At 37.7% G+C, this 15,374-nt stretch overlaps 1 protein-coding gene and 1 pseudogene across 4 annotated transcripts in view; one reads left to right on the forward strand and one right to left on the reverse strand.

The window, feature by feature from the left end:
* Positions 1 to 15,374, reverse strand: part of LOC127417775 (phospholipid-transporting ATPase IA-like) — a 215,299-nt gene that overhangs the window by 91,404 nt on the left and 108,521 nt on the right. For all 4 annotated transcript variants that reach the window (XM_051657995.1, XM_051657994.1, XM_051657993.1 and 1 more), the window contains 3 exons: positions 11,164 to 11,236; positions 7,718 to 7,823; positions 4,955 to 5,037 (listed from right to left, as the gene is read on the reverse strand). In XM_051657995.1, the coding sequence (XP_051513955.1) occupies positions 4,955 to 5,037; positions 7,718 to 7,823; positions 11,164 to 11,236 (262 nt within the window). The remainder of the gene's footprint in view (positions 1 to 4,954; positions 5,038 to 7,717; positions 7,824 to 11,163; positions 11,237 to 15,374) is intronic.
* Positions 1,222 to 1,710, forward strand: LOC127417777 (transmembrane protein 138-like; annotated as a pseudogene).

The following is a 15,374-nucleotide window of genomic DNA, read 5'->3' on the forward strand; positions in this document are numbered from 1 at the left end:
TCTGAAAAGCACCAGCCACTATGTCTTGCTCTCTACTTTGACACTGCTTCATGTTCCCTATGTCATCAATACTCCTGTCCACTGATAGCCATCGCAAATATATCTACTGCGGTTTAAATGTAATAGCAGAATCTCTACTGGATGATGCATTTCTATCACTGCATTGTATATACCATCATGCAACCCAGCCCCACCATTCTGTTATCTAATTTTAAGCACGCACTTAAATTTCTCTTGACACCAGAGAGCAAAAAATTTAAGTTTTAATTGCTTTCGCTGGACCCATGTGTCTTATAGTGCGAGTACTGGTTTGGAGGGGCTGTCTTGCATTGAAAGACCAGAACTAGAGCGTTATAGCCTGGGGAGTGCGAGACTCGCCCTCTTACCCTGGTGCTGCCATCAAATTAAGCAATTACAGCTGCAAAGTGTGACTTCTCGCTCCCAGGTTTTAGAAAACAGCAGTGCTTTCCGTCTCACTAATTAAATTGTCTCTAATCTTCACTCACAGTAAGTTTCTATTAAGTGCCTGATGCAGATATCTGAAGACCATCAGCCAGACCTCTGCCTATTCCCTCCAGTGCTTCAAACAAAAATCTAACTTTTTTCTTTGCAACTAAAGAAAGAGTGAAAAACAGAGAGGTGGGGGCTATTGCATGCTTCTGCATCACATCATCACATGTTCCTTAGTGCTTCTCCATTGAGACAGTGTGCAATGTGAGAAAATCACATCCAAAAGTGTGAAACACAGCCTAAAAAATACAGCGTCACTCCTCCAACCATCAATTTCAATCCAAAATGAACCACTGAATTTATAACATCCAAGCTTTAGGAATTCTGGTTTTGCAACACTGGTCCAAACTAAACACTAAAATAATTACAAAACTAAATAAAACTGAGGGCACGTGCTCTGTGGCTCGTGTTATGACCTCAATCAGAACTGGTCATTTAATATCACGGGAAATCAGGATGATTTTACAATTCAGACGGATTCCAAGATATTCAGGGACAAAAATACTGCAGTCTCATACGGGTGGAACATGACTGAAGATCTACAACATGTGAAAACGCTCCTGAGGAATCCTGCGCTCTCAAAAGAACACTTAATATTTATCTAAAGATCCTCAGAAGAGTGCTGTGGCACCGCTGCGTGCTAGTTTATTCTGGATTTACCCAACTTTGTGAGTTCCAGTCTGGGTCGAGGAGGTCCAGTTCACTGCAGAAATGCTCCAGACTAATAACTACTCGCTGGTGTTGCTGATCCAGCTAGCGCTGCTGACCTTTGACCTGTTCGTCAACTCCTTCAGTTAGCTCCTGAGGGACGCACCTGTCATCCAGCTAGTGTTGTTCATAATCCAGGACATTGGCATCCTGTTTAATGTGATCATCATTCTTCTCATGATGTTTACCACATATGTTTTTCAGGTGGGACTGGTGTCCCTGTTACTGGAGCGATTCAGAGCACTGCTCATGCTGTCCGCACTTTACCTGACTTTCAGCATCTGCTTTCACTGTTGGGTCATGAACCTGAGGTGGATGGAGTCCAATCGTTTCGTATGGACAGATGGTTTGCAGGTTATCTTTGTCTTCCATAGACTGGCTGCTGTGTTGTACTACTACTTCTACAAATGCACAACCGAGTACCTGGGAAACCCCAGACCTTACGAAGATTCCCCATGGCTTCGCGACGCATTCGCTAGAGCGCGACAGTGAGCTCAGATAGTGAGAAACTACTGAAAGTTAATGTTAAAAAACATTACTGATGACAGTTAACGTCAAAGAAATGACTTGTTTTTCAAAGTCTTTGAATAATGACCGGGAATTTCAAGTAAACTAAATGCATGCTTTGAGCAGGAAAAACAAAAACTCAAAAAACTGCTGAACTGCAAAGGAAAAAGCCTCTGAGCAGAAGAGCAAATGGAGATTTAATCCCATCTCTGAAATAACTGATGTTGGGATAAATAAGGTGAAAACTGTCATTTGAATTTCTTTAATCCTCATCAAGCAGTTTTAATAAAGTTATTGTCTTCTATATGTTTCTCTTGCATACAAAGATGTTTGTAGCTTTTTTCTGACCAAGTTCTTGGCTTTTCTAAGTTAAGACTTTACAATCACTTTGAAGCTGAAATGTGCCACTAGTGCACCTTATAAAACTGTAAAATAATAACTGTTTATTACACTCCCCCAATCTACCTTTGGTCAGTCTAGCAGGTGGCCCCACCCTAAACTCACCATTGGTTGAGCCAATGTTGTTATGCCTGGCCTAGTTACAATGGTTTGATTGTACAGACGACCCAAGAAAGGTTTCGTAAACTTCAGTTTGCCTTTTGAGATGTGGAGATGGGGAGAATCACCATTGTTTTTATAGTTTAGTTTTATATGTTTCAACATGTTTTTAACATTTTGTTTGTAAATGTGTATTTCAGCAAACTATTCGGAAAAAGATGTATAGTAAAAAATTACTTAAATATTGATCTGTTTGTCATCCACACTTATCATATCGCTTCTGAAGACATGGATTTAACCTCTGGAGTCGTATGGATTATTGTTATGCTGCCTTTATGTGCTTTTTGGACCTTCTGAGTTTTGGTCACCATTCTCTTGCATTGTGAGGAGCAACAGAGCTGAGATATTCTTTTAAAGCCTTTCATTTGTGTTCTGCAGAAGAAAGTCATTCACATCTGGGATGGCATAAGAATGAGTAAATTATGACATTGGGTGAACTATCCCTTTAAGAGAACAGTCTCAAAAGTTGTTTGATTCAAACTGATAACTTGTAAATTGGTGAATCTTTTTAACCGATTCATTAAAATAACCCTTTCATAAGAGTAATTTCATGCAAAGCACTAACTTGTTCATTTGTGAGTCATTTTGACTGATTCATTAAAAGAACACTTTCATTAGAGGAATTTGATTCAAACAGATAACTCGTGAATTGATGAGTCTTTTGACAGATTCATTATAAGAACCATTTCATAAGAGTAATTCGATACAAACTGATTACTCGTAAATTAGTGAGAATTTTTGACCAATTTATTATAAGAACTGTTTCATAAGAGCAATTCGATGCAAACAGATAACTTGTAAAATGGTCAGCCTTTTTGACCGGTTCATTACACGTCGAGAAAGAACCGTTTCATAAGAGTTATTTGTTCGTGAATCAGATTACACTGGTCGCACTAGGGCTGGGCGATATATCTTAAATTATATCTCGATATTTTTCAGCCGATTGACAGTAATCAATATATATCTCAATAATTAAATTAGCTCTTAAATGGCTTTAAATCAGAGGAACCATAATTTCATCCAAACAGCCATTGTAGCCAAATAGATTCAATATTTTAAAGACATTAAATATAAATCTATTTAAAAATAATTAGTTTTTCCATTAAGAAAACACAATTTTCATTGATATGCACTTTTATATTTATATTTCATATACAGTGATACACAGTAGTTTAATAAAAATCATTATTTACCTTCAAATGTTTTTACAAATAAATTTTTTGTGAATGAACAGGGTGTGCAAAAGGCACTTCGCTGACTTATTTTTGAACCCCAGTTGAACATTGCATAATATTAAAATACTGAAGTGGGACACGTCAGGTTTATTATTATAATATAAATCTGAATTATAATTATTATTCTGATTATTAGATTTTCATTATACAAAAGCAATATATTTATGTCCTGTTTACTTCACCTTGGGGTTTTATTTTGACACAAAAAGTGCTGTCTATTTTCTTTAACTTGACAAGGAGCTTTTATTTTGACACAGAAAAGGTGACATGTATTTGACAAGTTTACAATGTTCCGCATTTCCTGAAATGCTATAATCTTCTCCTTTTCTGTTATTCTGTGCAACATTTGTAGATTTGTATAATAACTTAAGCGGTAACTAATGTTTGGAATTGCACAAATGCTTGAACCTGCATTACTTTGATTTCACAATGCACGTGAACTGATCTGAGAGTGCTGCCACGCACATGCACACAGGTCAGCGCATCACCGGTTTAATCTGAATCAAAATGAATGTTATTTTGATTAATTGCACAGCCCGGATCGTGAAATTAGTCTACTGATGTGCTCTTTATGAAACTTAATGGCCAAATAAAAGCACACTAAAATCATCGCAATATTCACGATATTAGCCAATTTTACGTCATTAGCAAAATTATTGCGATAATATCGTTAATATTCAATATATTGGGGCAGTGGTGGCTCAGCGGTTAAGGCTCTGGGTTACTGACCAGAAGGTCGAGGGTTCAAGACCCAGCACTGTCAAGACGCCACTGTTGGGCCCTTGAGCAAGGCCCTTGATCCTATCTGCTCCAGGGGCATCGTATCATGGCTGACCCGGCACTCTGACCCCAGCCTAGCTGGGATGTGCGAAAAAAAAATAATTTCACTGTATATGTGCAAATGTATAATGTGTGACAAAAATAAAGGCTTTTTCGGTTGTCCAGCCCTAGGTCACGCTGTATATTTCTGCCTAAAACCAGCAAAGTCAATGAAACAGAAATACATTTTATTGTCTCTTTAATGTTTTAATGTTTTGGCTTATTTGTAGTCGCCAGTCTTTTTCTCTCATCACATTAAATTGAGACTGCAAACACATAACTAATCTCTACATAAAATGTATTTTCTTTTGCTGTGGTGCAGTTCAGGAAAAACTGTAGTATAGATTGAGAGAGGGTTATTAATTTCAGACAACAAGAACGTTTGGTATTCAATGACTCAGTGTTCTTAATGTAGTTACCACAGGTCTGCAATGACTTCCTCTGTATCATACATTACAGTAAGGAAATAATGGATCTGTTGATGTGGGACAGCGCCATACAAATTGCCTGTAATAGTTCTCCACAGCGTAAAGTGTGAGCGAGCTCTGCAGCTTGACAGAGGGTGAGTCATGCTCCCGGGGCAAATCATCGTCTATTCCCAGGATGTCTCTACTTACCGACTCCACAATAACACAGTCTGGAGTTCTCCCAGAAAACACGAAACCCAGGTTATGTGCTGCCCGTACCAGAGCGCCTTCATCTGTGAAACAAGACAGCATGTGGTCAGGGTAGGTGGTGGTTAAGTTGCACTGGATAAAAATGTCTGCCACATGACTACTTCCTTACAACACTTCTTACTTACAACATCGAAACTAGCCATTCTCTTACATCCTCTCATCTCGAAAATCAATGCTTAAATGCTTTTTTGTCACATCCATGAACAATGATTTGTTTATTGCAGGTGGTACTAAGGGGAAGGACATTCTAGAGAGCATTTGATAGAACAAAAATCTGTGGTCCATTTTCCCATAAGACTGCATTTGTACATTTTAAAATGCATAAAACTGATCAAGGTTGATTTTGTCAACTCTTAAGGTAGCACACTAGCTTATAGATGGCTTTAAAACGCCACAAAACGTAACTCTTAAATTTTATCAATCTTTCCATTTCTCTCTAAAGTAGGTCTCGCTATTATTCTAGATGCACTGTGACTCTGAAGGAAAATTAAAATGTCTGGCAAATGCGAAGGTAATTATGCATAACCATGAAGTGTCAAATGCAAACCAGCCGAGAGAGTGAACCAGCATTAATTAACTCATCTGTTACTCCGCTGCAATACGAGTTTTACATTCGTCAATGCCTCCAGTAGACTGTTGTGTGGCTACATGATTAAATGCGCCAGAACAGATTCACAACACGGTTTTCAGTCTAAACTCGAAACTGATATCTGCAAGAGATTTGAAAACCAAATCAGTCCCATTAGACAGAGAAACAGGAAATTAAGAGTACAGAGCAGCTGCCCTCTTCACTTCCTCTTCACTCTTTACCAGAACAACATATAAAAGGCCACAGCTGCCTATCGTGGCAAAGAGCTAGTTTACCAGGGGTGTGGAAAGCTAAAATAAGTGTGGAGACAAAGACCTAAGACTTTGTCTTGAGAAAGAATGAGATGAAGACTCAGTGATCTTGGAGACAAAGACACAATGATCTCTTTGTTGAAGAGTTCTTGAATTTTTTTTAAATGAGAAATGCAATTCTTACTGTATTTACTACCCTCTGCTGTCTGTTCCCAAATATTACCAAAAATTTCAGATTTGTACAGAGCAGATATAACAAATCAGAAATAAATGTAATGCAGTTCTTGTAAAAGGTGTGTTTGCAGACTTTGAGACATAAATACAATCCAATAATAGATCCTTACTCTATTTTAAATAAAGAAATCTAAACCAACACGAAATGTGATGGCATATTTCATTAATTCATTTATTATTTTATAAAATTCCAGTTATTCCAGTTATAAACTTGTGTATCTTTAATTATACATTGTCAAATGAACAACCAGTCAATAACTGCACTGCTTGATTTAATAGAGACACAGGTCATCATTAAATAAACAGTAACAGTTCCAGAGACAGTTTAGACTGTTTTGTAGCCTAATGTTGTACTTCAGGCTTGTGAGACTTCAACAGTTCTTATTTAATTTCGAGTTGGACATTCATAACTTGCATATCAGTATAAGATGACTTGTATATAGGAAGCGCTGTGTTTCGTGCTGTAGATTCAAAAGAACCGGCTCATTAGAATGGTTCTTTCAGGATCGGACTATAACGGAAGCACCGTATGTTTTGCGCTGTTGATTCAAAAGAACTGGCTCCTTTGAATAATTATTCTGGGAATCGAACTGTACCGGAAGCGCATATGTTTCGCACTGTAAAAAGAGCCGGCTCGAGACTTGTTCGATTGGTAAATAAACACACTGGTAGAACTGTGTGTTTTTACGCTGTAGAGTCAGCATCTCTGCAGCAGCACTGCTGGAAACACTGTCAAGAGTATTTGAGGACGGTGTTCCAGCCACATCGGCGGAAAACTGCATGCTGGAGAACTGTTAATGGAACCGAAAGTCACGAAGATCATACGATTCCGGTATTTTTTAAAGAAAGGAACCGGTTCTAAACAAGAACCAGTTCTCGGTTCCCAACCCTATCGCATTCTCAATGTTGCCAAAGGGGTTGCCATAATGGATATTAGTGTTAACTGCTTCTATGGAGAGATTTCTCTTCTTTTAATGGCAGAACAACAGTTTGAAAGACAATAATGCTGAGCAAGTTCAAGTCGATATATTTCTAGCAACTTACTTGAACATCAATATATCCAGTTTAATGGCACAGACTTTTGAATGTAACTATCGTCCCCTTGAGAACTGAGATTTGTTATCGGCACATTAACGCAAGAATGCACATTGCATTTTCAAACGAACTGCACGTTGGCAATGCATTAGCCAAGTGCTTACATTTACGTACATGTACTTGTGTAAAGTGTGTTTCTGGCCTTACTGAATGAACCTGCATCACTTCTGCACAACCTATGATTTTTGCATGCTATCTAGCAAATAATTATCATAACGCAAAGTGTGAAGGGTGAGTCATTCGCTTTATATTAGCTGACTAAAAGCTATGAAAAAGCAATTTAAATCTTCACAAAACTATTCACTGCAATCTATTGCATACATTACTTGCTTTCCACTAGCTTTCATGTGGACACGCCCTTTCTAATGTCACAACCCTGGTATCATTGAGAATTCCCAATCGTAATTATGAATTATCTTGTTAATTCGTGTGCAAGAAACTCCTAATTATGATATTTTCAACACCACCTGAAGGCTACCTATGCTTCACATTTGAATAATATACAGTAGTTCTGGTGTAATGTAAACAGCTAACCTGGAGATGCAGCTTGGTAGGTAATCCTGTCGTCCATTCGTTCAGGAACAGCAGTGTGACAGATTGCCATCATGGTCATGAACTCCATAATGACAGGAGCGGTGGGCTGCAGAGAAAAAAAACAGAAGACAGAAAGTGGGAAAAGATAAGAGAATGCACTCATTTAAGGGCACTCAGAACAACAAAGAAACAAATGAACACTGAAAAGGTTGTTTCTAATGCACAACAATTAAATACAAATTTCAATTACATACTCGTCATTTTAAACCATGTGTTCGGAAAGGTGGTCAGTACAGTACACCAAATAAAACTGGCCAACTGGAAAGTACAGCTATTTATTTTGTATTAGTGATGCTAATAAAAAATGATTACTATTCCTAATTCTTAAAGCTGAAGCATGTAACTTTCTCGATGTTAAAATACTCTCTCCTACCCCAGCTTATCATGCATAGCAACTACAAGTAAGCCGTTCGTAGGTTGATTTCCTTGAAATTGAAAACACTGAGGGAACAAAACTATAGACCATTTCAAGGACATAAACAATAACAAAGGAAATAGAACATGTCTGGTCCTGAAGCATTTCCGGTAGAGGCATTTTTATAACCCAGAACTGTCAAAATAAAATGACTAGCGCATACTTTGAGTCCAACTAAAACAGAATAAATGAGATATGTGCGTTGTCATTACAGGATCCTTTAAATAAGACTCTGAGGGGCAGATTCACTGAACAGTTGCGCCACTTTTGCGTGTGGTATTTCAGCGCAAAAACCTGCATCTTATTCACCAAACACCCACAATCTATTTTAGCAGGAGCAATCAGCACTGAAATAGCGTTGCGCCTCGAGTATTTAAATTACGTCACTGTCAATCCTTTCCACGGAAACACGGCTCCTTTCTATGTTTTTAGGCTCATTGTAGATTGCGCTTCATTCACAAAAACTGCCTGCTGCAATTTAGATTGTGCTGTTACCATGAATGAAAGTAGGCGGTAAATTAATTTTATATAAATCATTTGATCATTATTTTATGAATTACTGCTGATGTAGAGGAGCATTATAGCCTGGAATATATCCAGATGCATAGCTCAGTCGAGCACACTTTCAACGTTTAAGAGATGATTTAGGCATCTGCATCACAGTGATTATATTCCGTTATGGAAGGGTGTCAAATACTGTACGGCGGTCTGCGACATCCTCCGCTATATAGCGCTCAGATTCGTCCTACAAAATGGGATGCATGCATGTAAATTGCATTCTGCACACGTTTTGTGGGCATATTTGCGCTGTTGCCTGTTGTTGAAGTCAAGCTGTAAAAACCTAGACATAAAATCTTCACAGCTCAAATGATAACATCTAACATAATTGTATGCTCATTGTGACTTAGGCAGTGAATCAGCTCGTGAGATCCTCCTAATTAGTGATTATGGAAAGCATTGTTCTGGGCATTTTGAATATGATTACAGTCTTCTTTAGTTTGATATGCTCTTGTCTCATACTTTGTTAAGCTTTCCTTTGAGAAAACAAAAGCCTCTAGAGAAAAGGAATTAAAGGCTGTTTGAATGGAACTAACAAAAGGCAAGAAAAGCCCAGGTGGCAATGACGAGTTTGTGGTGGTGGGGGCATGGTTATGCACCGGTTTGTGAATGGAGAGCGAGATCAGGAGATGAGAATGGTAAGGATCATCACGTGGCAATGATTGTCTCTAACAGCTGTTTGTCATTGCAGTGAGAGTGGAGACGGGCTTTAAGAGCGAACCAGACGCCAGTCACGGGAGAGAGTTACGAGACACAAGCTGGAGAAAGACTGTGTGAACTTATGTCAGCTGAAAAGCATAGCTTCTGAGCGTGATCGCTGAAAAGCGTAAGTATTGAGTTTCAAAGAAATAAAACATACCGTTTGAGTTGGATTCGCCATCTCCCGCTTCCTCCTTTTCCCTAACTGTGAACATAGTTAGAGTTCTAAACCTTCTTTCAGTCAATGACATCACCTATGCCAAGGGTGTCAAACTCAGTTCCTGGAGGGCCGCAGCCCTGCAGAGTTTAGTTCCAGCCCTGCTCCAAAATGCCTCCTTGTAATCTTCAAGCACTCCTGAAGACCTTGATTAGCTGCTTCAGGTGTGTTTAATTAGGGTTGGAGCTAAACTCTGCTGGACTGTGGCCCTCCAGAAACAGAGTTTGACACCCCTGACCTAGGCGAACCCGCATTCAAAATTTTCTGATTGAAAGTCATACAGAAATGAAAGCACCTGCTGAGTGTTCTCTTTGTTACCCCGACAAGGCTTGATGATTGACACCCGCAAATTATTAATAATATAACTAGACCTCCATCAAGGGCAAGATTCATAAATTAGCATGTGTTTACCACACAATGCTCACAATAAAACATACCCTTCCTCCATAACTTCATATTTATTTGTGGTTTCATAAACACTTATGTGTTGACTGGCTGACTGATAAGAGACGTACATGCAACATTTCCATGGTAAGCATAATTAAATGTAACTTCAGGACATTGTAAAAACATTCATGCTATGATAATATACTGTAGTGGTCATCACAGCATTGTTGACTTCGATCTCCTGACACAAAACCATGGAAATCAACAAATGGGTGGTTTACATGAAATGTTTTTGGGAGTTTGACATGTCCTGCAGTGTGAAATGCTATACTGCACCTAAAACTATTTTAAAAAGCATTTAGCTACCCATACAGACAACTAATATATGGCCATATATGAAGATGTATAAAAATAAAGTTCATATATTTGGGCATATATGTACATATTTCAAATTGCACTATTTGAGACATATATTCTAAAGTTCATGAGCAAACGTGAAGCATTAATGTGATTTATGTGATATGTTACTTTGATATGCACTGTAGGAATTCACAGAAATACATGTGTGTCATATGGGAAAAACATATTACACATGTAAAAACTGCCATTTTGTCGTATTTTGAAATATAATAATATATTAATTAAACATTAATAAAAAACATAAAATCTTGATGTTAACAAAAAAAAGCTAATGGACATGTTTTGCATCAACTACCCAAATACAGGCACAAGAACAGGGTCAAATCTCACTCACCTCTTGGCTTAAGAGGCAAAGCTGAGAACAATTAAAATTCATTCATTTATTTATTCATAAAAAATAAAATAAAAAAAATCGACTATTTGAAATTGACACTTATGTTTTTAAATATTTTAAAATCTACACAGCAAAATAAATAAATTAAAAAATAATCTACACTTAAGTTTTACTAAGTTAATGTAGTTAACAATGAAAAACACTGATACAAATTCTGTTTCATAAATAGACTAGGTGGGTAGTATATAGAGCTGATATAGGCTGCAGGAGGTGCGAGCGTGTGGATTTCAGCCTGTGTGTAAATTTCTGTCTGGCTGGGCATGACTGAGCAGCTGTGATGCTATTACAGTACTTACATGATTGCTTTGGAGGTTTTCCAGTAAGCTGGGGTCATTAAATCCAGATTCCTCTGTGGATTGAGAGCTGTGACTGCATACAGAGAAAATGGGCAGAGAAAGGAAGAGAAAAATAAATAAAAAGAAACAGGTGCTCTCCTTTATAAACACTCTCATCGTAATATAGGAGGTGGTTTTTTTTGTTTTTTCTCCCCACACTGGAAAACGTCTACCGGTTCTCTCATTTACAACATTCTCCATCTGTGATGAAGGATTTGAACACTTTTGAGACAAGACTACTCAAACAAATACACAGACTGATGCATGCATCAAGTCAGGTTAATTTTCTATTTTTTATGAATGCTTGAGCTTTTCAAGACCAGGAAAATGTTGGTTCTAAATAATAGGCTGACATTTGCTTTTATGTTATCAAATTTAAAGAGTTAAAGGTATAGTTAGCCTACAAATGAAATATCTATTCTAATGTACTCATCCTCTTGTTGTTCCAAACCCATATGACTTTCTTCTGTGAAATACAAAAAGGTGTTTGTGAAGGGGTTCTATGTGAAAAACATTTCTAAAATCCAAAAATGCTTTTGCAATAGTAACAAGTAATAATAAAAATAACAACAATAATGCGTCTCTCTCTCTCTCTCTCTCTCTCTTCCACAGCATATTGGATGCTTGATTAGCGTGTAGTGAGCCAAGGAAGCACACTGCTATACCAGGGCTCTGCAAGCGATCTAGTTTTGCCTTGTCACATCATGGTGCTTGCTCATATTACAGCACCTTTGCCAACAAAGGGAGAAATAGCAAAAATTATTTGCAATTAATGCTACCAGAAACAAATCAGCTGCAGGGTGAATTTCATCATCCTGTTAAACACCTGATACATCTCTCATCTCCATCTGACCTATACAGGTATTTTCTCTGCCTTGTTAAACAGTAATTTCAATAATAAGAAGGCCTGTGTACCGATTTACATAATATAAATAGGGGCCTACTATACAGGTGCATCTCAATAAATTCGAATGTCATGGAAAAGTTCATTTATTTCAGTAATTCAACTCAAATTGTGAAACTCGTGTATTAAATAAATACAATGCACACAGACTGAAGTAGTTTAAGTCTTTGATTCTTTTAATTGTGATGATTTTGGCTCACATTTAACAAAAACCCACCAATTCACTAGCTCAAAAAATTAGAATACATCATAAGATCAATAAAAAAAAAAACATTTTTAGTGAATTGTTGGCCTTCTGGAAAGTATGTTCATTTACTGTATATGTACTCAATACTTGGTAGGGGCTCCTATTGCTTTAATTACTGCCTCAATTCGGCGTGGCATGGAGGTGATCAGTTTGTGGCACTGCTGAGGTGGTATGGAAGCCCAGGTTTCTTTGACAGTGGCCTTCAGCTCATTTGCATTTTTTGGTCTCTTGTTTCTCATTTTCCTCTTGACAATACCCCATAGATTCTCTATGGGGTTCAGGTCTGGTGAGTTTGCTGGCCAGTCAAGCACACCAACACCATGGTCATTTAACCAAATTTTGGTGCTTTTGGCAGTGTGGGCAGGTGCCAAATCCTGCTGGAAAATGAAATCAGCATCTTTAAAAAGCTGGTCAGCAGAAGGAAGCCTGAAGTGCTCCAAAATTTCTTGGTAAATGGGTGCAGTGACTTTGGGTTTCAAAAAACACAATGGACCAACACCAGCAGATGACATTGCACCCCAAATCATCACAGACTGTGGAAACTTAACACTGGACTTCAAGCAACTTGGGCTATGAGCTTCTCCACCCTTCCTCCAGACTCTAGGACCTTGGTTTCCAAATTAAATACAAAACTTGCTCTCATCTGAAAAGAGGACTTTGGACCACTGGGCAACAGTCCAGTTCTTCTTCTCCTTAGCCCAGGTAAGACGCATCTGACGTTGTCTGTGGTTCAGGAGTGGCTTAACAAGAGGAATACGACAACTGTAGCCAAATTCCTTGACATGTCTGTGTGTGGTGGCTCTTGATGCCTTGACCCCAGCCTCAGTCCATTCCTTGTGAAGTTCACCCAAATTCTTGAATCGATTTTGCTGGACAATCATAAGGCTGCGGTTCTCTCGGTTGGTTGTGCATCTTTTTCTTCCACACTTTTTCCTTCCACTCAACTTTCTGTTAACATGCTTGGATACAGCACTCTGTGAACAGCCAGCTTCTTTGGCAATGAATGTTTGTGGCTTACCCTCCTTGTGAAGGGTGTCAATGATTGTCTTCTGGACAACTGTCAGATCAGCAGTCTTCCCCATGATTGTGTAGCCTAGTGAACCAAACTGAGAGACCATTTTGAAGGCTCAGGAAACCTTTGCAGGTGTTTTGAGTTGATTAGCTGATTGGCATGTCACCATATTCTAATTTTTTGAGATAGTGAATTGGTGGGTTTTTGTTAAATGTGAGCCAAAATCATCACAATTAAAAGAACCAAAGACTTAAACTACTTCAGTCTGTGTGCACTGAATTTATTTAATACACGAGTTTCACAATTTGAGTTGAATTACTGAAATAAATGAACTTTTCCATGACATTCTAATTTATTGAGATGCACCTGTATTATTAATAACTTGCATGCATAATATTCAAAATATCATCCTATTATCTATCTTTATTATACATATTAATATCTGTTTTCAATAAACATCATAACTAATTTAGCAGCAAGGTCCCCTCTTTCAGGATTTCATCTGTTAATTTTCTATGCATTTTTTTTCAACTTTAAACTGGAGAGCATTGACTTATTAAAGGGATGGTTTACCTCAAAAACATAAATTCTGTCATCATTTACTCACCTTCATGTGTTTGCAAAACCATATGACTTTCTTTCATCCGTGGAACTCAAAGGGAGATGTTAGACAAAATATTACTCTCAGTCACCATTCACTTTCAATGTATGGAAAAAAGATGCATGAAAGTGCTTGGTGAGAGTAACATTCAGTCTAACATCTAATTTTACAGTATGTTCCACAGAAGAGAGTAATTCCTATGGGCTTGGAACAACATGTGGTCAAGTAATCATGACAGAATTGTCATTTTTGGGTGAACTATCCTTTTAACTACCAGTTAAAGGTGTTTGCCAAGAACAACAATAAAAGTTTAAGTCAGCCCATGATTGTAGGTCTTGCTCAAAGTGGGCCATTATCTAGGTTGTATACTAAAAAAATAATCACATCTGAATAAAACTAGAGGTAAGAATTGAGGAAAGTTGTTAGATGAGTTTAGTAAAAACAAATGTACAAAAATAAATACATTTGTAAGAACGTGTTAAGTCTGAACAGCCCCTTGGATGATTCATGAACTCTGTTAACACTAATTACTGCTGTTAAATAATGACCTAACGCAAAAATGTGGAGGGCAGTTATGACAGGCTGATATCCAATATTCCTAAAAATTGGAAAATATTGGTCTGATATTGGTCAACCCCTAATGTAAAGGAACCATAAAGGACGATTACAAAGGTTTCACCAGAACTCAAGTTATGCAAAAGTCATTGCCAGAGAAATAAAATTTGCATAAGATTACAATTCAATCACCAAATCCACAGACACTAAAACCTAACTAAACAAATGTAAAAAAATTCTGCTCTTATTATTCATGAAGCATTGCCATAGTAGAGTATAGCAGAGATACAAATGCCATGTGACCAACTATTGACAGTTTCGCCAATAGAGGTCAACTGAATTTCTAACTGGCAGACGACAGCGTTTTTTTGGAGGGATATCGATTAGCAGGTCTGTAATAAATGGTTCAATGGCTCAGTAGTGGAGAAGAACATGACATTTTTAAGAACTGATCCACAAGCTATATATATATATATAACGCTGAATCAGAAGGGGGAAGTACACTTCATCAAACCACCTTTCGTAGACAACGGTGGCGTCACAGCAACCTCAGAAATCAGCATTATATTTATGCAACCATGACGGCAAAAATTTAAAGGCAACACAAAACGCTGTGCGTGACCCATTATACTTATACCCTTTTTCACTTGGAAATGCACTATATTCAACGAGAAAAAAAAAAGTAGGGTGGGACCAGATAGCTATTTGACTCTGTTAATATTACCCAAAAACTATCCCATAAAAAAAAATCTATAGGGTTTATTTTACTTTCATGGTAATTTTAGGGGTTAGGGTTAGAGGGTTAGATTTCCAGTTCTGGCAAGATAATTTGTGGAAAAAAAAAGTCACATGA

Source organism: Myxocyprinus asiaticus, chromosome 27 (assembly GCF_019703515.2).
Source record: "Myxocyprinus asiaticus isolate MX2 ecotype Aquarium Trade chromosome 27, UBuf_Myxa_2, whole genome shotgun sequence".
Lineage (NCBI taxonomy): Eukaryota > Metazoa > Chordata > Actinopteri > Cypriniformes > Catostomidae > Myxocyprinus > Myxocyprinus asiaticus.